We start from the raw sequence: 20,862 nt of genomic DNA, 5'->3' as shown, positions 1-20,862 counted from the left end.
AGTGGGTTTTGTGCACGCGTTTCTACAACAGTATCTTCAACAAAAACCACTTGACTGACAGACAAGAATATCATCAGCAGAGCTAGTCTGACACCAGTATTAAACTGGTTATCTAGAGTGGATAACTAACTCACCTCGACACTGAACTGATTCTACAACCTATGGACTCACTTTCAAGGACTGTACAACTCATATTTTCAGTATTGTCTATTTACTATTTATTTATTCATTATTATTATTATTTGTTTTTTCTTTGTATTTGCACAGTTTACCTTCTTTTGCATTGATTGTCAGACTTTGGGTCTAGTTTTCTTCTGATTCTGTTATATTTCATTGTTGTACTGTGAATGCCTACAAGAAAACGTATCTTAGGGTTATTGTGATGTATCTATGTTTTGATAATAAATTTACTTTGAACTTTGAAACTAAGTGGAGGTGTAACTTTACTTAAGCCTTCCTTTGGGATCAAAGATGGCTTTGCTTGACTCCAATGCGGATAATGAAGTCAAATGTTAGGCTCACAGATTTCTGTTTCCAGTTTAAGATGGCCCTGCTGAAGCACAGCCTGTAGCTTCCCTTTCAGAGATGAGCTTTTGAACTCGCTGTACAACCTGGCATCTTTGCAACATGAACTGAAGCTTCAAAGGTGCAGGATGGTTGTGAGTCAAATCGAGGTGGTGAGGCCTGGACCCAAGAGCAGGGAATGAGCCAAGGGTTTGGCCATGGCTGGAACGGACTTGGAGGCGATTTGAAGCGGCAGAACCGAGGTGAGGCGAGCCAAGGTGAGACAGAGTAGGGGCAGCAGGGCCCATGCCCCAGTGCAAAGAACAAGCTGATGTTTGACCGATTTAAGTGCCAGGTCAGATTGGAAAGGTCAGTATGGGCAGAATCGAGGCAGTGGGTTCCGGGCCGAGAATGTATCGAAGCAGCAGGGCCCAGATCCGAGAGTGAGGAATAGCCCGCTATTTGGGCAATTTAAGTTTTGGGCCAGATTGGAAAAGTCAGGGTGTCGAGGCTGGAGGAGACGGACGGGCAAGTGTTGAGCTCACTGCTCACGTGGTTTACTTGTCTCTGCACTGAACTGAGACTTCTGGATCGGCTGTGACTATTTGAAATAATGTTAAAATAACCTTTCTGTTAATAACCAAGATCTGATCTGGTCAAGATGGCACCAGTGTACAATGCTCTCTTGGTCGATGTCTTCCAGCCAGCAAATGAAAATAGCTTTTCTACCTCTTTTGCATCTGTTTTTCATCTTTAAGTGTGTTCCTGGAACTGTTGGAGCCTGTGATTTACTGATTGGAGATCGTTTGAGTGATCCAGCGCTTTGCTAGCTCCGAGAAGATTCTGGGAAGCGAGTGTGTACTCGAGACGAGATGCAAATCAATGTTCCATAGTCAGTTACTATCTTACTGTCCTTCCTTTCAGTTAGTCCTGACGAAGGGTCTCGGCCTGAAACGTCGACTGTGCTTCTCCCTATAGATGCTGCCTGGCCTGCTGCTTTCCACCAGCATTTTGAGTGTGTTGCTTGAATTTCCAGCATCTGCAGATTTCCTTGTGTTCCACTTCATTTCGCAGTTTAAAGCATCCATTAATTGCTGATTAAAGTGTTAAGGAAGACTTGATACATTGAAATAATGCAGAAGGCGAGTGAGAGTTTCAGCATCGACTGCCTGCCTTTTGATCACTGCCAGAGAAGGCACCTGTGAGTGGCCTATTGCTGTGGCAGGCGGGTAGGCCTCTGCACTCGTGTGGTGTCCTTCTCTTTCGATGAACGTCGGTGATATCATAGGATTATATCGTGGTTCTGTGTTTATGGACTGTAGACTTTTTCCACACTTATTGTTTTTATACACTTTTTTTAATCACCCATTCCTTTGTTGTTTTGTTGTGCGAGGGGAGGGGGTTTGGGGTTTGTTGTTCTGTTAGCTTTTTGTGGTTGAATGGTCTAATTCTGCTCCCATGTCTTACTGTCTTATCAGGCCATGTCTATTCCTCTCCAGAGATGCGTGTGACCCGTTGAATTCCTTCAGCATTTCATGTGTGTTACTCAAGGCTGAATCCCTTCTCAACTTAGGGGAACACACACACACACACACAATGCTGGAGGAACTCAGCAGGCCAGGCAGCATCTATGGAAAAAAGTACAGTCGACATTTCAGGCCTGCTGAGTTCCTCCAGCATTTTATGGTTGTTGCTCGGATTTCCAGCCTCTGCAGAGTTTCTCTTGTGTGTGTTTTGGTTCAGGTTAGGGGAGACGTTTTCTCACACTGTAAGCAGCAGTGGAAGTGTGCAGATTTTGCTGCATTAGTAAACATGCCATGCAATCCACACTAGCTCAGGCTGAGTGCACTATCCATGCAGCTCGCTGGGTTGCAAATAGTCCTGATTACCATGCACTGGCTGTTAAGCACTCAGGTGCACAGAATCAAGCCAGGATTACATCAGCACTATGGCACTCAACGTTGCCAGGAGACAAATGCACAAGTGGCAGGCTTAACTTCAGTATTGGCATCAAGCTTGGATTTATGCTGTAGAGTCCTGATAGTTTGATAACTACAGGTGAGTTTCTTTATTAATGTATCTCCAAATGGCTCTTCTTGAACTGTACTTCACAGATAGAAATTCCAGCTGAACTACACTGAATGAAAAATAGTACTTTTTTCCACATTTTGTGTTCTACTGGAATAATTGTCCATTTCATGCACTGTGCAGTAATTTACTGCAGCAAATGAACAGTTAATTATGTGTAAAATGTGGCGTATTGGTTCATTCTGTGTAGTCGCATAATATAGATTGTGTCGTTTCTGCTGAGTGGATCCTGACAATGCATTTCGCCCATGCTGGAGTTGTGAGAGAGTGTGAAAAAGAAAATATTTCTTTGTAAATATTGTAAATCCAAGTGTGGTTAGTGTAAAGGATGAATTAGCTTCTGTGGAATGATGGCGTGTGTTACTTTCTTTATCATTTATTCATACTTGCGTAAAGAACATCATCTAATTCATGCAGCTCTTAGTTGCTGCAAACTCTGATGGTAGATCTTGGACAGCATGTTTCATAGTGAATTTCCTTGAGAAGCTTACAGCATATATAAAGCTAACACACCTAACAACTACATAAAGAATTGTACAGATTTGTTTTGTTTACTATTGTGCCCTCGTAGAACATGTTTCATGACTTCCAAATCCATTTGAGAATGTGAGGTAATTTGTATCCTATTAAGTAAAAAACACACACAAAATGCTGGAGGAAAAGAGTAAACAGTTGACATTTCGGGCTGAGACCCTTCATCAGAACCCTTTCAGCATTTTGTGTGTGTTGCTCGGATTTCCGGCATCTGCAGATTTTCTCTTGTTAGTGATTGACTGCTTAAAATAGGTACTGCCGTCTTAGCTCAGCAAGTTCATTAAAAGAATGGCTTACCTATTTACGTGAGTGTTAGCATGAAAGTGGTTGATCTGGCAAAGAACCAGGTTAAATCCTCCAATTTCTTAAGTGAGCCGAACGTAACCTGGGTGGCAGTGTAAATACTGTAATTAGGTTAGGAAGAAAAGTTCAAATTTTTGTTGTGGGCGTACATACAGAAGATATAAATGCAATGAAAATTAGTTTTGCAGCAGTGACACAGCGCTTTATAAACTTAGTTAGTTAATTACTTCATTGCAGTTTCTGTAAAAGTTCTGTTTGGCTGGTCAGGGTTGTTAGCCCAGAGCTGAACCCCCGAACTTGGTGGACCACTCTTAGTCTGGTCTCTACTCTTTGACCTTTTTGCCATGGGTGACCCCATTAAGAGCCTAGAAAGACGATATCACGACCCTATCAAAGCCCTGACTCCAGCCAACATAGCTCTTTGGGTCACTGAGGCACACAAGCCTCCAAACCATGACAAGGTTGTGGTCCTCTTGGAGGATGGCAAACATAAGTTAACATTAATTACATGTACCTTAGCCTGATAAAATAAACATAGTGGAACTAGTCTTCCCCTCCGCCAGCAGATTTCTGAATGGACAATAAACCCATGTACATTGTTTCATCATTTATTTTATTTTCTTTCTCTTTTTCACTGTGTATGAAATTTAATTTTATATACTTATTGTAATTTATAGTTTTTTAATTATTTTTCATTGTAATATACTGCTGCCACAAAGCAACAAATTTCATGACATATGCCAATGATATTAAAACGGTTTCTGATTCTGTCGGTGTCTGTCGCGGTCATCTGGTGCTCCCAGCGTGGACTCCCCTACGTAAATTGGGGAACTGCTTCATGGAACATCTTCACACCATCTACCACAAAAGGTGGGATTTCCTCGTGGCCACCTACTTCAATTCAACTTCTGTTGGTCCATGGCCTTTGCTACTGCAATAATGAGACTACTCTCTGTGGAAGAGCAACACCTCATATTCGATATGGGAGCCTCCATATCTCGTATGAGCATCAAAGTTCAAAGTGAATTTATTATCAATGTGCATGACACCCCTGAGATTCATTTTCAAATCAATAACCATAATAGAATCAGTGAAAGACAGGCAACCAGTGTGCGAAAAACAAACAGTATAATACAAAATGAAAGAAGAAAAATGAAATAATAATAGTAATAGTAAATAAGCAATAAATATTGAGAACATGCACAAAATGCTGGTGGAACGCAGCAGGCCAGACAGCATCTATAGGGAGAAGCACTGTCGACGTTTCGGGCCGAGACCCTTCGTCAGGACTAACTGAAAGGAAAGATAGTAAGAGATTTGAAAGTAGGAGGGGGAGGGGAAAATGCGAAATGATAGGAGAAGACCGGAGGGGGTGGGGTGAAGCTGAGAGCTGGAAAGGTGATTGGCAAAAGGGATACAGAGCTGGAGAAGGGAAAGGATCATGGGACGGGAGGCCTACGGGGAAAGAAAGGGGGAGGGGAGCAGCAGAGGGAGATGGAGAACAGGCAGAGTGATTGGCAGAGAGAGGGAAAAAAACTAAATATATCAGGGATGGGGTAAGAAGGAGAGGAGGGGCATTAACGGAAGTTAGAGAAGTCAATGTTCATGCCATCAGGTTGGAGCCAGTATATAAGAAGACCCCTCTGGTCTTCTCCTATCATTTCGCATTTTCCCCTCCCCCCACTACTTTCAAATCTCTTCCTAGCTTTCCTTTCAGTTAGTCCTGATGAAGGGTCTCGGCCCGAAACATCGACAGCGCTTCTCCCTATAGATGCTGCCTGGCCTGCTGCGTTCCACCAGCATTTTGTGTGTTGTTGTTTGAATTTCCAGCATCTGCAAATTTCCTCGTGTTTGAATATTGAGAACATGATGTGAAGAGTCCTTGAAAGTGAGTCCATAGGCTGTGGGAACAGTTCAGTGATGGGGCAAGTGAAGTTGAGTAAAGTTATCCCCTCTGGTTCAAGTAACTTCTCCCCTGTCCCCTTCTCTCTTTTTCCATTCCCCATTTTGTCTCTGCTCTTATCCCTTCTCTTCTTCTCACCTGCCCATCACATCCCTCTCTTTCTCCTTCTGTGTTTTTTTTATTGGTCCACTATTCTCTCCTTTAAGATTCCTTATTCAGCTGTTTACCTTTTCCACCTATCACCTCCCAGCTTCTTACATCAATACTCCTAATGTCCTTCCCCCTCACCTGGTTTCACCTATCACCTTTACTCCTTCCCCTCCCCCAACCTCCTTATTCTGGGTTCCTCTTCCTTTCTTTCCAGTCCCAATAAAAGATTGAACATTGGTTGTTATTCATTTCCACAGATGTTACCTGACCTGCTGAGTTCCTCCAGTATTTTGCATGTGTTGCTTTAGATTTCCAGCATCTACAGAATCTCTTGTATTTATAATGGAACTAGTGTAAGGTGAAGTAGAAAGAAAAGAGATATAGTATGAGGTTGTGTTAGAGTTTCTCTTAGATTTGTTCAATAACCTGAAAGCAGTGGGGAAGAAGCTGTTGTTGAACCTTGAGGTGTGAGTCTTCATGCTCTTTTTTATTTTTTTTAACTTTTTTTATTGTTTTCAAATAGTTACAGAATAAATGTGCATTAAAAAAAAGTGTTACCCAGCCCCCCTCCCCTTAACCCCTCCCCCCTAACATCCCTATTAAAAAAATAAGAAAGAAAAAAAAGGGAATGCCTGGATGTTGGAAGATCCCCACATGCTCCACGGAGTTCTCATTTTTTAAATATATGTTAAAATTCTTTTTCTTTTTACTGGCCCATTAAGCCCATTAACATTAAAACTTTAAAAATTTAGTAGATTAGTCATTATTTTTTTTATTATATTACTCCAATCTATAATAATACCTAATCTTTCCACTTTCGTGGTATCCTGGGAAATCTTTATAAAAATCTCCATGTTGCTATGTGTGTCCCCACCAATCATCCAGGCAAAAAGATAGAAAAAAATTAAAATATAAAGGAAAAAAAAATACCCCCCTACTAATGTTGTGGAAAAAAGACACAACATTACCCCCCTCTGCTGTACGGGTCATGGCAACCGCCATGATTACACACGTGAATCCCGCAGTAACCGATCCACAGCCTCCCAGCCCCCCCGCAACATAAAACAGTATATGTATAAGAAGAGAAAAAAAAATACTATTCTCATTTAGTATTTCTAAAATTTTGCTTTTCTCTTCTATAATATCCATAAATGTCCATCACTTCTGTTCCTTGGGTCTATCTTCATCTTTAATCCATTACGTTTGGAAGCCTCTATGTGTAATTAGTGAATAGATGGAAGTGCTTGTACAAACTCCTCCGCTTTTCGATAATCGGAAAAAAAAATTTTTCCCTCCTCCAAACAAATTATCAGTGTTGCTGGATGACGCATTGTAAATTTATAACCCTTTTCCCATAAGGCTTTTTTCGCTGGGTTAAATTCCTTCTTTCTCTTCAATAGGTTGTAACTTATATCAGGATAAAAAAGAATTGGTTTCCCTGCTATCATCAGTGGCCCGTTTCTATTTTTGGCACTTTGGGCAGCGGCCTTCAGGATCTTTTCTTTGTCTTGGTATCGTAAGCATTTTATCAAAATTGATCGTGGGTTTTGATCAGCTCGAGGTCTTGACCTTAAAGATCTATGCACCCTTTCAATCTCAATTGGAGTTTCTCTTTCCATTTCCAATTTTTCAGGAATCCATTTTTGAAAAAAATTTATTGGATCTTCTCCTTCTATATCTTCTTTAAGTCCAACAATTTTAATATTATTTCGTCTACTGAGATTTTCAAGCTTATCAATTTTTTCCATAAATTGTTTTCTTTCTGATGTCCAAGCAGTATTTTCCTTTTCCATTTTGTCCATTCTTTCAACCATGTCTTCCGTTGTAGTTTCCAAGTCCGTAATTATTTTTTCCATTTTTTCCTGTCTCTTTGTCATTTTATCAAGCATAATCTCCATATTGGTCTTTTTTTTCGAGTATTTTTTGATTATTTTTAGTTACTTTTAATGTGTCTAATTTACGCATTATTTGCCTCAAAGTCTTTTCTATATTTCTAGAAGGACTTTTACCTCTTTCTTCATCTGATCCTTCCGAGAGATTTGACTCTCCCTCCGATTCGCTATCATTTTCAGTTGCAGTGGTAGCTGGGCTTTGTAGTTCTTGTTGCTCCCGTTTGCGCATGCTCCATCCTTCGCGTTTGCGCCGTTCACGATGGTTTTTTCCTTTGGAAGTGGCCAGTGTTGCCACAATCTCCTGTTCCGTATCGCCGGTGATATAATGTACCTGAGACCGCGGTTCCTCGGTAGACGTGGGCCTTGTTCTTGTTCCAACTTGCGTAGTCTTTCCAGTATTAGTTTTCTTCATCTTCCTTCCTTGAGGCATAGCTTGACACAGTCCGGAGTCGTTTATAAGTAACTTTTAGGAAGTATTGACTAACTTTTCTTATGTTGACTAAAAATTATGTACCTAATATGTTTATTGCTTAGTCATAATGGATCTCTCTTTGAAAGGTGTAACAGTCCTTGTTTGCACAGTCCCTGTAGCATGCCATCCCATCTCCAATGGGACACTGAGATTACGTCATTTGCCCCAGCTGAAGACAGTGAGTGAGGAGGGGGATAAAGTTAGTTATGACACTGTGGATTTTGTGTCCGAGGATAAAGATGAAAGCTTCACTCTTGCCAACATCTGGTCAGAGGATGTTGCAGTTCATTGAATTTTAGCAAAATTGTCAATAGCTGTCACTGGAGACTTCGCACTTGGATACTTGAGTGAAATTTAACATCTGGCAAAGATTTTTTTCTTTAATCTGCAGATGCAAGTCTGTGGGTTGAGCATAATTTGGCTCCACATTCCATCATCTGCAGTGTCATATGTCCCTGTTTTTCCTTCAATCTGCAAATTTCTATCAGTTTACGATCTGTACTATAATGGAGCAATGGAAGGATGTTGAATGATAGTCTTTCAGATTTAGTCAGATGATCTCAAGGTGAGTGCCCTCAGCCAGAAAGTCCAAAATTCAAGCCTTGCATCAGAACTTGAATGCATTTGCCAGAATGTCAATGTTCTTATAAAGGGAATCAAACAAGTGGCCCTTCATTATGCTGTGTAACGATTGGCAACTGCAAACATTCGGCTGGGTGTGGAAATTCCAAAGTTGCTACAGGGGTCCCCTCTCCTCTGGAAGATGTGATTTTTCACAGATCTCTCCAGCATCATCTTCTGCTATCACTGATCTCACAAGAGCTTCAGGTGTACAGAAGTGATAAAACAATTTGAAATATTATTTACATGAACTGCAAATGTGTTTTCATTGGTGTAATTGTAATGATTCATAATTTCTATTTCACTATCTGTCTTTATCTGTGGAATGAGCTTCCAGTAGAAGTGGTAGAGGCAGGTTCGGTATTGTCATTTAAAGCAAAATTGGATAGGTATATGGACAGGAAAGGAATGGAGGGTTATGGGCTGAGTGCGGGTCGGTGGGACTAGGTGAGAGTAAGCGTTCGGCACGGACTAGAAGGGCTGAGATGGCCTGTTTCTGTGCTGTAATTGTTATATGGTTATATGGTTTATATTTTTGTAGATTAGAATTCAAATAATAAATTAAAATAACGCAGTTAAAGTAATTAGAATGTGGTGCTGATAATGCCAAGGTTGCAGGTTCGATCCCTGTGTGGACCACTGCTTTAGGACATCACTGTAGCATCGCAGTTAGCGTGACTCTACTACCACACCAGCACTCTGAGTTTGATCCTCTCAGTGTATGGAAGGAGTTTGTACATTCTTCCCATGATTGCAAACAAGAGGAAATCGGCAGATGCTGGAAATCCGAGCAACATACACAAAATACTGGAGGAACTCAGTAGGTTAGGCAGCATCTATGGAAACTAGTACAGCCGATGTTTCAGGCTGAAACCCTTCAGCAGGACTAGAGGAAAGAAAAGTTGGAGGGAAAAAGCTACTGCTCAGCTTGAAGAGCCCTCAAACGAGGGCTCACGTGAAGGGTTTCGGCCCAAAATGTCAACTGTACCCTCTTCCATAGAAGCTGCCTGGTCTGCTGAGTTCCTCCAGCATTTTGTGTGTGTTGCTCCCCATGATTATGTGCATTTCCTCCAGGTGCTCTTATTTCCTCCACACTCCAAAGACGTACAGGTTAATAGGTTAATTGGTCACATGGGTGCAATTGGGTGGCGCGGGTCTGTTAATATCTCTAAATAAAAAGAAATACCCTTTACATTAAATACAAATTCTAATTTTTGCTGCTTGTGTTCTAATCTTAATGCAGTACAAAATGTTAAATTTGTTAATTTAAAAACTTACTATTAACCTCTTTGTTGGCAAGGATAACTATTGTGTGTGATTGACTTCTCAACCAATGAATGTGTCACAGCCACTGGATGGAATGAGCTATCACCTGAGAGGATTAGACAGGAGGAAATGGGAACTCCCTGCCACAGAGATAATGGAACCTCTCTGGGCTGCTTTGTCTGTGGTTAGCGGCAAGTGCCTTCACTTTGACACTGACCCCACAATATAGAACATGATCCAGACAAGCTTTTCAGGGTTGTATGAGGGAATTCTGCATTGTGTCCTCTTGCAGTTAGGACTTTTTAAGGTGTGACTCTGTCTAGCTGCATGGCAAAATATACTGTTCCTGATTGTGGAACTGTGTTATACATAAACTGGTATCGACATATATCTACCTCATCGCAGTGACAGCACTTCCAATGCAATTAATTGGCTTTGAAGTGTTGTGGAATATTCTGATTATGTGCAAAATGCCATCAGAGCAAGTTCTTTCTTTTAAAAATATGATGTTGCTAAACATTAATTCATGCTTTTTTAATGTCACTTCTTATTTGATAAACACAAGAGATTCTGCAGATGCTGGAAATCCAGAGCAATACACAACAAATGCTGGAGGAACTCAGCAGGTCAGGCAGCACCAACGGAGAGAAGAGTGGGCCATGGGAGAGATGGAAGGAGGAGGGGAACCAGGGGCAGGTCATGGGCAGGAGAGGAGAAGTAAAAGGGAAGCCAGAATGGGGAATGGAGAAAAAATACACATAGGTCTGTATTGTTTCAGCCTAGGCAGTTTTCCCAGAGGCAAAGTACATAATTCTTTTCCTTGATGTGATTTTACATAGGATTAATTCTAAGAAGCCTTGTCAGGCAACAAGAAAATTTGTTGTGTGATGTGCAAATTCATAAAATTATGATAGAGTGCAAAATATTCCCCTCTAAACAGCAAACATTTTGTTCTTTCTGTAGATCTCTAAGTGTATCAGAGGCATTTGTCAGTCTATGATATTAAAACTGAGACAATCATGATGTACAGAATGGGCAGCACATTGAAATGCATTTAATGGCAAATAATTGGGCAAACTAAAACCTGTTTCGGTTCAAGCATTGATTACCGAAGGCTAGCTGGTGTCAATCCACACCCCACAGTAAATAATTCATCCACAGACACCTTCCTCCCTTCAGAACAGCAGTGGAAACAAGGGACTGCTGAAGAAGATCATCCTGTTACCTGATTTGAAAGGATTTGTGTTTGTAATACAGTGGGATAAAGTAGCCTGCATACTTTTACTATGTATTAGTGAGCTTGTCAATCAAATTGAAATAACAAGTACTTCAAGCATTCCAAGCTAAAAGCTGACATTAATTATGAAACCTCGCCCTGAATAGGACTCAGATGCTGTTGGTTTTGTTTTGAACATGCTGCTCAAAATTCAAAGAAGATGTATTGTTAAAGTATGTTTATTTGCTTATTGAGAAATGGCGCAGTATAGGCCCTTCCAGACCTTCCAGCCACACTGCCTGGTAACTCCTGATTTAACCCAAGCCTAATCACAGGACAATTTACAATGACCAATTAACCTACTAACCGTATGTCTCTGGACCGTAGGAGGAAACCGGTGCACCCGGAGAAAACCCACGCTGTGGTGTGGTTGATGACATCGGAACTGAATCCTAAGAACTGTAATTGTGTCATACTAGCCACTATGCTACAGTGATGCCTATATATATTTTTTTTTGTATTTACACAGCTTGTTGTCTTTTGCACATTGGTTGTTTGACTTTAATGTGTGCAGTTTTTTACTGATTCTACTGTGTTCCTTGTATTTTGTATTCACTGTGAATGCCTGCAAAAAATGAATCTCAGGGCACTGTAAGGTTATATACTCACATTCATTTTTTGCGGGCATTCACAGTGAATACAAAATACAAGGAACACAGTAAAATCAATGAAAAACTGCACACAACAAAGTCAACAAGCTGTGCAAATACAAAAAGAAAAACATAATCTAGAAAATAAGCAATAAATATTGAGAACATGAATTGAAGAGTCCTTGAAAGTGAGTCCGTAGGTATTGGATCAATGTTGGGACAAGTTAAGTTGAGTGAGGATTTCCCCACTGGTTCCAGACCCTGACGGTTGAAGGGCAGTGACTGTTCCTGAACCTGGTGGTGTGGGACCTGAGTCTTTTATACCTCCTTCCTGATGGCAGCAGGAAGACGAGACCATGACCTGAATGGTGTGTGCTGCCTTCCTGTGACAGCACTCCTTGTACGTGTGCTGAATAGTTGGGGTGGACTGGGCTTTATCCAGCACTTTCTGTAGACCTTTCCGTTCAAGGGTTTCCATACCAGGCCTTGATATAACCAGTCAGTATATTCTCCATCATCATCTTAAAGAAGATTTGTCAGAAGTTTTAGATGGCATACTGAATCTTCGCAAACTTCTAAGAAAGTAGATGTATTGCCATGCCTTCTTTGTAGTGGCATTTATCTGTTGGGCCCAGGACAGATCTTCTGAATTGATCACGTCAAAGTACTTAATATTGCTGACCCTCTCCACCTCTGATAACCTAATGAAGATTGGCTCATGGACCTCTGGTTTCCTCCTCCTGTAGTTCAATAATTAGCTGTTTGGTTCTGCTGCCATTGAGTGAGAGTTTGTTGTCGTAGGAGCACTCAGCCTAATTTTCAGCCTCCTTTCAAATAAACAGAGAAAAAAAACAGGTGATGTTTCAGGCTAAGAACCTTCAACAGGACTGGAAAGGAAGGGGGAAGAAGCCAGAAGAAGAATGGGGGAGGGATGAGAAGAAGTAGAAGCTGGAAGCTAGAAATACAAACTGGAAGTATTACCTTCTAACTTGTAGTCCTTCCTCACCCCTCACTTTCCTATTCTAGCTTTTCTCCCTTCCTCTCCATCATGGTGAAGGGTCTCGGTCTGAAACATCAACTGTTTATTCCTTTCCATGGATGCTACTCGACCTGCTGAGTTCCTCCAGTATTTTATAAGGTCATATCTCCTTTCAGCAAAATTAGAAATTCCTTCTATTTGTTTATCTTCAACACTTAATTGTATTCCTTCTGTTTTTTTTTAGCAGCGGTGACTGCAATTATACATTCTTATATTTACAAGCTAAAGGCTTTGCTAGACATGTTGGATAAGTGAGTTGGAGAAATGACAAGAAAAGTCAGCAGTATTCGATGATTTTTTTTTTCTCTCTCTCCCCCATTTTTGGTTGATCAGTTGGTCATTTGAAAGCAGCTGAAGAAAACATCTGAATTGTCCTTGGAAGTTAACATCTCATTTGAAGTAGATTGAATAATCTCTTATCTATTGCTCAGTGAAACAATTTAAATTGCTCTTTCTCTTTGTGTCCATCTTTCTCTAGATTGAAAATATTGATGTGTGCCTGAGTTTCTTGGCTGCCAAAGGAGTGAATATACAGGGTCTTTCAGCAGAAGGTAAGAAACACAATGTGGTCTCAAGCCACAGTGGTTGTTAAGCAGAAATGTTGTTAATTGATCTCTAGTGTTGGACAACTTTATCACTTCAAATCTTTCTTTACAAGCCACTTTATGGTGTGTACAGTTTAGGCAGGAGGCGTATTAGTTTAGCTTTCTTCCATAACCATATTTTTAACACTCCAAGCTAACTATCCAAAGTGCTTTTTGAAATTTGACTATGTTCAAGAACATAAGAAAATTTGTATAATTATCTAAACTTCCCAACTGCCACATTATCAACACTTGCTGGAAACAGTAAAACCACTTGAGCCCACTGAATCCTGCATATTTCAGTGTCAGTGAGTTAGTGATGTTTGGAGCTGGCTCCTCATCTCTATAGAATCATCTGGCAAAAGATGGTTATTTGGAGAAGAAGAAAAACTCTGAGATTGATGGTGATGAACCCCATTTTCTCTCAAGCAGAAGTCCAGTATGCTTCCCCAGCGAGAAATGAAATGTTACAGCAAGTAGTTAGCTCAAATGCTTGAAGTATGTTCTGGATGTGGACTAGAAATACTTGCCTGTCTTCAGGATGTGAAAGATTCAGAATAGAAACAGGCAGCTTATGCTGTCAAATATATAAAACCACATCTGTCTTCATATATGTAACCAAAAACACCAGCTCTGAGTTTTTGTGGTTAAAATACAACGCATCATGCAAGTGGCCCTTTGAAGCACAGTAATTTGGATTTGAATCTAATCCTTCCTCAGACATGTTCAGTCCCACTGCCCAAGAGTTTAGTTTAATTGATTCCTTTGCTGTAATTTTTGATAACATTGTTCTGAATATGCATCTTTTGCAAACAGTGCTGTCATAGAGTCATAGAACACTACAGCACAGAAACAGGCCCCTCAGCCCATTTATTCTGTGCCAAACTAATCTGCCTAGCCCCATCCTGCTCCTGGGACATAGCCCTCCATTCCCCTCCCATCATGTAACTATCCAAATTCAATGTTGAAATTGAATCTGTATCCACCACTTACGCTGGCAGCTTGTTCCACACTCTCACCACTCTCCGAGTGAAGAAGTTCCCCCTCATGTTCCCCCTTAAACATTTCACCTTTCACCATTAACCTCTGACCTCTAATTCTTGTCTCACCCAACCTCAGTGGAAAAAGCTTGCTATCTATACCCTTCATAATTTTGTATACCTCTGTCAAATCTCGTCTCATTTTCCTATGCTCTAGACAATAAAGTCCCAACCTATTCAACCTTTCCTTATAACTTAGGTCCTCAAGTCCCAGCAACACCCTTGTAAATTTTCTCTGCACTCTTTCAATTTTATTGATATCTCTCTTGTTGGTAGGAGACCAGGACTGCACAGAATACTCCAAATTAGGCCTCAACAATATCTTGTACAACTTCAACATAGCATCGCAATTCCTGTTCTCAGTACCTTCAAAGGGAAGTTTAAAGAACTATTCTTTCAAATATATCCAGCATATCTGTTCCAGATATAAACAATACTGTATCTCAAATAGATTAATTCCAGATTGTATACAATTATTATTGCCATAACTTCTGCAAAATGTTGTATGTGGCAGAAAATTAGTTAACAGATTAAAGGTGTTGAATTAGCTTTCTGTGGAAGGTATGGCATGTTTTGTTTCAGGGTTTAATGCTCCAGTATCTGGGCATTACTGGCAAGTCCCGTGTTGGCTGTCTGAGAAAATTTAAACCATGTGAATATGAATTGTTTTATCATCAAGTCATCTTGAATTGGTACAGTGGGGTTTGGAAAGCAGTGCAACAGCATGCTTTCATCAAAAATATTAAATCCATCTTCAAATTAAGTGACATAAACTAACTTTGTTGAAGCATCTATACTCTGGAGGCATGTGGAGATTACTGAAGAAAACACAGTGCTCATTTAAGTGTTTGTGTGCATGGTATGCACTCAATGGCCACTTTGTCAAAGGCCCTCCGTTAGTTGGGGTCAACCATGGATGTTACGTCCCTGCTGTCTATGTGATACACAGGGCAATACGATATGGAGAGCAAGCTGTTGCCCATGTAGCAAGCTCCCTCGCTCCACAAGCAGCTGATGAATCCAAAAGAATGGCAGAGACCGATGCAGTTTGGCACCAGCGGCATTACAGGAGATGCCAGTCAGCGTTGAACTCCATGCAGAACTGTCTAAGGGACTCCAGTTCTGAATTTTTCCTCAGGGTTTTCTGCCCAAAGCATTCCCTGTGAAAGGGTATAGCCACAAGGCAGCAGAGGTTTGAGATCAGAGCTTTCGTTGTCTGAGATGACTTGCCAACCATGGTTAATGAGCCCTATCTACCTGAAGCGACTGGTTTTAAGGCTTCAGTAACCCACCTTTGCCCTTTCTCCTGCCAGAAGAAATGGCTCTGAGTTTAGTAGCTAAGCCACACATGAAGAGATTTGGTACATCAACAAAAACACTCAAAAATGTCTATAGATGTACCGTGGAGAGCATTCTGACAGGCTGCATCACTGTCTTACTGCTTAGGACCGAAAAAAGCTACAGAGGGTCATAAATTTAGCCTGCTCCATCTGGAGTACTAGCGTACAAAGTACCCAGGACCTTTTCAAGGAGTGGTGTTTCAGAAACACAGTGTCCATTATTAAGGACCCCCAGCATCCAGGGCATGCCCTTTTCTCACTGTTATCATCAGGTAGGAGATACAGAAGCCTGAAGGCACACACTCAGCAATTTAGGAACAGCTTCTTCCCCTCTGCCATCTGATTCCTAAATGGACTTTGAACCCATGAACACAACCTCACTTTTTTAATATATATTATTTCCGTTCGTGCACAATTTTTAATCTATTCAATATATATATATGCTGTAATTGATTTATTTTTTCATTATTTTTTTTCTTCTCCTTTATGTATTGCATTGAACTGCTGCTAAGTTAACAAATTTCACGACACATGCCAGTGAGAATAAACCTGATTCTGATTCTGAAGGGCAGGAGCTGGACTTAGTTTTCAGAGGCTGTTTGAGACATATTCCATTGAGAGCACTTAATAGGTAGTGCGAGCTAATCATCACTACCACCCTCACCTATAACAACCTTAAGGAACCACTTTATTAGGCCCACCTGTATACCTGCTTCATAATGTGCCTGATCGGCCAATCAGGTGACAGCTACTCAATGCATAGAAGCATGCAGATATCGTCAAGAGGTTCAGTTGTTGTTCAGACCGAACATCAAAATGGGAAGAAAAGTGATCTAAGTGACTTTGACCATGGAATAATTATTGGTGACAGATGGGATGGGTTGAGTATCACAGAAAATGCTGATCTCCTGGGAAATTTAGGCCATAAGGCATTGGTGCAGACTTAGGCTATTTGGCCCATTGAGTCTGCTCTGCCATTTCATCATGGCTGATCCACTTTTCCTCTCAGCCCTATTCTCCTGCCCTCTCCCCATATCCCTTCATGCCCTGACCAATCAAGAATCTATCAACCTCTGCCTTAAATATACATACAGACTTGGCTTCCACAGCTCCCTGTGGCAAAGAATTCCACAGATTCACCACTTTCTGGCTAAAAAAATTGCTCCTCATCTCCGTTCTAAAATGACACCCCTCTATTCTGAGGCTGTGTCCTCTGCTCTTAGACTTTCCCACCATAGGAAACATCCTCTCCACATCCACTTTATCAAGGCCTTTCACCATTCAATAGGTTTCAATGAGGTCAGCCTTCATTCTTCTGAATTCTAGTGAATGCAGGCCCAGAGCCACCAAACACTCTTTATATGAAAAGCCATTCCAACCTGGAATCATTTTCATGAACCTCCTTTGAAGCCTGTCCAGTTTCAGCACATCCTTTCCACGATAAGGAGCCCAAACTTGCTCTCAGTTCTCCAATCAAGGCCTTACTAGTGCTAGTCCTCTTGAAATGAATGCTAACATTGCATTTGTCTTCCTCACCACAGACTCAACCTGCAAATTAACCTTGTGGGAATCCTGCACAAGCTCTCTGAAGTCCCTTTGCACCTCTGTTTTTTGTATTTTTTTTTCTCCATTTAGAAAATAATTCACCCTTTCATTTCTGCTACCAAAGTGCATGACCATGCACTTCCCGACATGGTCTTCCATCTGCCAATTTTTTTGCCCATTCTCCTAATCTCTCTAAATCCTTCTGTAGCCTCTCTACTTCCTCAAAACTATTTGCCCCTCCAGCTATCTTCATATCATCTGCAATCTTTGCAACAAAGCCATCAATTCCTTCATCCAAATCGTTAACATGTAATGTAAAAAGAGTTGGTCCCAACACACACCCCTGTGGAACACTACTAATCACTGGCAGCCAACCAGCAAAGGCTCCGTTTGTTCCTGCTCTTTGTCTCCTGCCAGTCAGTCAGTGCTTTATCCATGCAAGAATCTTCTCTGTAATACCATGGGCTCATTGCTTGTTAAGCAGCCTCATGTGTGGCACCTTGTAAAAGGCCTTCTGAAAATCCAAGAACACAATATCAACCAATTTTCTTTGTCTATCCTGCTTGTTATTTCTTCAAAGAATTCCAACAAATTTGTCAGGCAAGATTTTCCCTTTAGAAAACCATGCTGACTATAGCCCATTTCATCATGTAACCAGAAACCACATCCTTGACAATCGACTCCAACATCTTCACAGCTGCTAAAGTCAGACTGACTGGCCTATAATTTCCTTTTTTTCTGCCTCTCTCATTCTGTGAAGAGTTGAGTGGCATTTCCAACTTTCCAGTCTTCCAAAACCATTCCAGAATCTAGTTCACCATTACCTCTTCAGCATCGTTTCAGTGGTCCAATATCCTCTCTCGCCTCTTTTTTACACTTAATGTATCTGAAGAAACTTTTGGTATCCTCTGTAATATTATTGGCTAGTTTACTTTTGGATTCCATCTTTACGTTATTAATGACCTTGTTAGTTGCCCTGTTGGCATTTGAAAGCTTCTCAATCCTCTAATTTTTGCTCTACTATATGCCCTCTCGTTGGCTTTTATGTTAGCTTTGACTTCTCTTGTCAGCCACAGTTGTGTCATTTTGCCTTTAGAATACTTCTTCTTTGGAATGTATATATCCTGTACCTTCCAAATTGCTTCCAGAAATTCCAGCCATTGCTGATCTGCAGTCAACCCTACCAGTGTTCGTTTCTAGTCAATTCTGACTACTCCTCTCTCATGCTTCATGCCTCTGTAATTCCCTTTACTCCACTGTAATACTGATATATCTGACTTTAGCTTCTCCTTCTCAAATTTAAGGGTGAATTTGATCATATTATGATCACTTGCCCCTGAAGGTTCTTTTACCTTCAGCTCCCTAATCAATTCCGGTTTATTGCACATCAACCCATCCACAATAGCTGATCCTCTAGTGGGCTCAATCGCAAGCTGCTCTAAAAAGCCATCTCATAGGCATCCTAGAAATTTCCCAACATGGAATCCAGCACCAACCTGATTTTTCTCAATCTATCTGCACATTGAAATCCCCCATGACCATTGTAACATTGCCCTTTTGGCATGCATTTTCTATCTCCCGTTGTAATTTGTAGGCCACATCCTTACTACTGTTTGGGGGTCTGTATACAACTCCCATCAGGGTATTTTTACCCTTGCAGTTCTTGTCGTGGTTACTTGAAATGACCTGGAGACACAGACAATTCCTCGAGAAGTTTAAACCTTTATTTGCAAACAAAGGCTGAGGCAATCAATGAACTTGTCACCGAAAGCCCCCCGAGCTCCGGTGTACAGCATTCTTTATAGTAATTTCTTATCTCAGTTACATTTCGGTTTCATCAGCATACCCAATCAATTTTTAGTTGCATATCATCTATACATTAACTAATCAATCGCTCTTGCCTAGCTCTCGGTGTGCCACCAGTATTTCTTTCCAGTTCACATCTTGGGCCTCATTCCTGGCCACAATTGTTTCTCAGTCAGCCTCCTTAACCTCCCTCACATTACATCTTCTGCTCGTACCACCCTGTCCGCCACCGATATCTCTTAATAAACAAAGGCTGAGTATAATACATGGAGTACATTTCAGCTAATTAGTGCTGCTAGCTAAACAGGAGTTCTTTAACCGCCACAGTATGTAGCTAAGAGGATACAAGGTATCTAGTAAAACAATACATAGCAAAATGTGTCTAGTAAAATAATACATAGTAATATTCAGTACATAGGAGTGAGTACATAGTGGTTATATTTCAGGTATATATAGTGATTATGTCAGGTATATTTCTCAATATAATCCCCCCTTTGAGACCCACAGGGTCTCACACAGAAAGAGAACACTCAGAGGCCGTGCACCAAAGCCAAAATAAAGTCCAGTATTTTAATCCCAAATTTGGGTCAACTACAATTTCCGTATTCGGAGCTCAAAATCATCCCTCTCCGTTACCCTAGGCTGCTGAGCCAAAAACCTGTCCCTCCGTAGCTGAGACAGGGAAGAAGACTCAGACACCTTTACAGACTAGTGTCCACATCATTAACTCCCTCCAGTCCATTTGATGCGTCGCGCAGACTGTAGCAGTACCTCATTGGTTTTTCTCCTTGTCTGGGGTCAGATTCAACAATTTCCAGGAGCATCGGGAATCGTTTTGCTGTCGCACGCACTATCAAAGTCTTGAGACATGGAAGAAAACAGCACAGAATAAGTGCATAACTTATCAATACCACACCTGCAGCTATTGCCATTTTGGTCAGCCACGCACCCCATCCCTCTAGTCTGCTTTCTAACCAGTCTGCCCATAACTCCTCTGCCCCCCTCCTTGGGACTTCCAGTCCTGTCTGGGCTGTTGCTTAAATCTACTCTGTCCCTGATAGGGCATCTGTGGAAATGCTCCTCCGAAGACATTCATTATTGGCATGGGGTTTTCTGGCCCTTGACTGACAGAATGACTGGTTCCTCCACCTAGTGGTGCTTCATTCACTTTAATGGCTGTACTCACACTGGTGGTGGCTGGCAGCATCTTTTTGCTTTTTTCTTTTTCCTTCTTTTTCAGTTCTTCGAGCTGCATTTGCAATAGCTTTCGCTGCACCTCTTCTTGCTGCTCAGCCAGCTTTCGTTTGTCTCTCCGATATTTCTCCACAGCGTGGACTATCTTTCAGCTATGATTCAGTGATGCCTGCCGCATCATACATGCCAACCTGTAACTGTGCTGCAAGACTATCTACCTTATTCAGTGTACCGTGTGCATTCAAATATAAGACCTTCAGTCCTGTATTCACCCTTTTCAATTTTGTCTACCTTTTGCGAAGTAACTCATCCTGTAGACTGCAGTTTTGGCCTACCGTCTGTCTCTCCTTGCTAGGAGTTCCACTATACATTGCCTCTGTTTGTAAACCAACTACCTCTGCTTCAGCACTATCACTCTGGTTCCCATCCCGCTGCCAAATTAGTGTAAACCTATCCAAACAACTGTAGCTAATCTGTCAGCAAGGATATTGCACCCTTTCGGGTTCTGGTGTAACCCGTCCCTTTTGTGCAGGTCATATCTTTCCCAGAAGAGACCCCAATGATCTATAAATCTGAACACCTGCACCCTGTACCAGTTCCTCAGTCGCACATTCACCTGGCAAATCAATCTACTCTTACCCTGACTGGCGCGTGGCACAGGCAGCAGTCCAGAGATAACTACCCTAGAACTCCAGTTTCTCAGCTTTCCACCTAG

General features: G+C 41.3%; 1 protein-coding gene and 1 long non-coding RNA gene across 8 annotated transcripts in view; one reads left to right on the top strand and one right to left on the bottom strand.

The window, feature by feature from the left end:
- nav2a (neuron navigator 2a) overlaps positions 1–20,862 on the top strand; it is a 982,776-nt gene that overhangs the window by 627,000 nt on the left and 334,914 nt on the right. For all 5 annotated transcript variants that reach the window (XM_073049760.1, XM_073049759.1, XM_073049758.1 and 2 more), the window contains exon 4: positions 13,117–13,189. In XM_073049760.1, the coding sequence (XP_072905861.1) occupies positions 13,117–13,189 (73 nt within the window). The remainder of the gene's footprint in view (positions 1–13,116; positions 13,190–20,862) is intronic.
- The window catches only part of LOC140729690 (uncharacterized), a 259,922-nt gene that overhangs the window by 37,893 nt on the left and 201,167 nt on the right, over positions 1–20,862 (bottom strand). The gene's annotated exons all lie outside the window — the stretch shown is intronic.

The sequence above is a fragment of the Hemitrygon akajei genome, chromosome 6, assembly GCF_048418815.1.
Source record: "Hemitrygon akajei chromosome 6, sHemAka1.3, whole genome shotgun sequence".
NCBI classification, from domain to species: domain Eukaryota; kingdom Metazoa; phylum Chordata; class Chondrichthyes; order Myliobatiformes; family Dasyatidae; genus Hemitrygon; species Hemitrygon akajei.
This window is presented reverse-complemented; position numbering and strand designations above follow the sequence as displayed.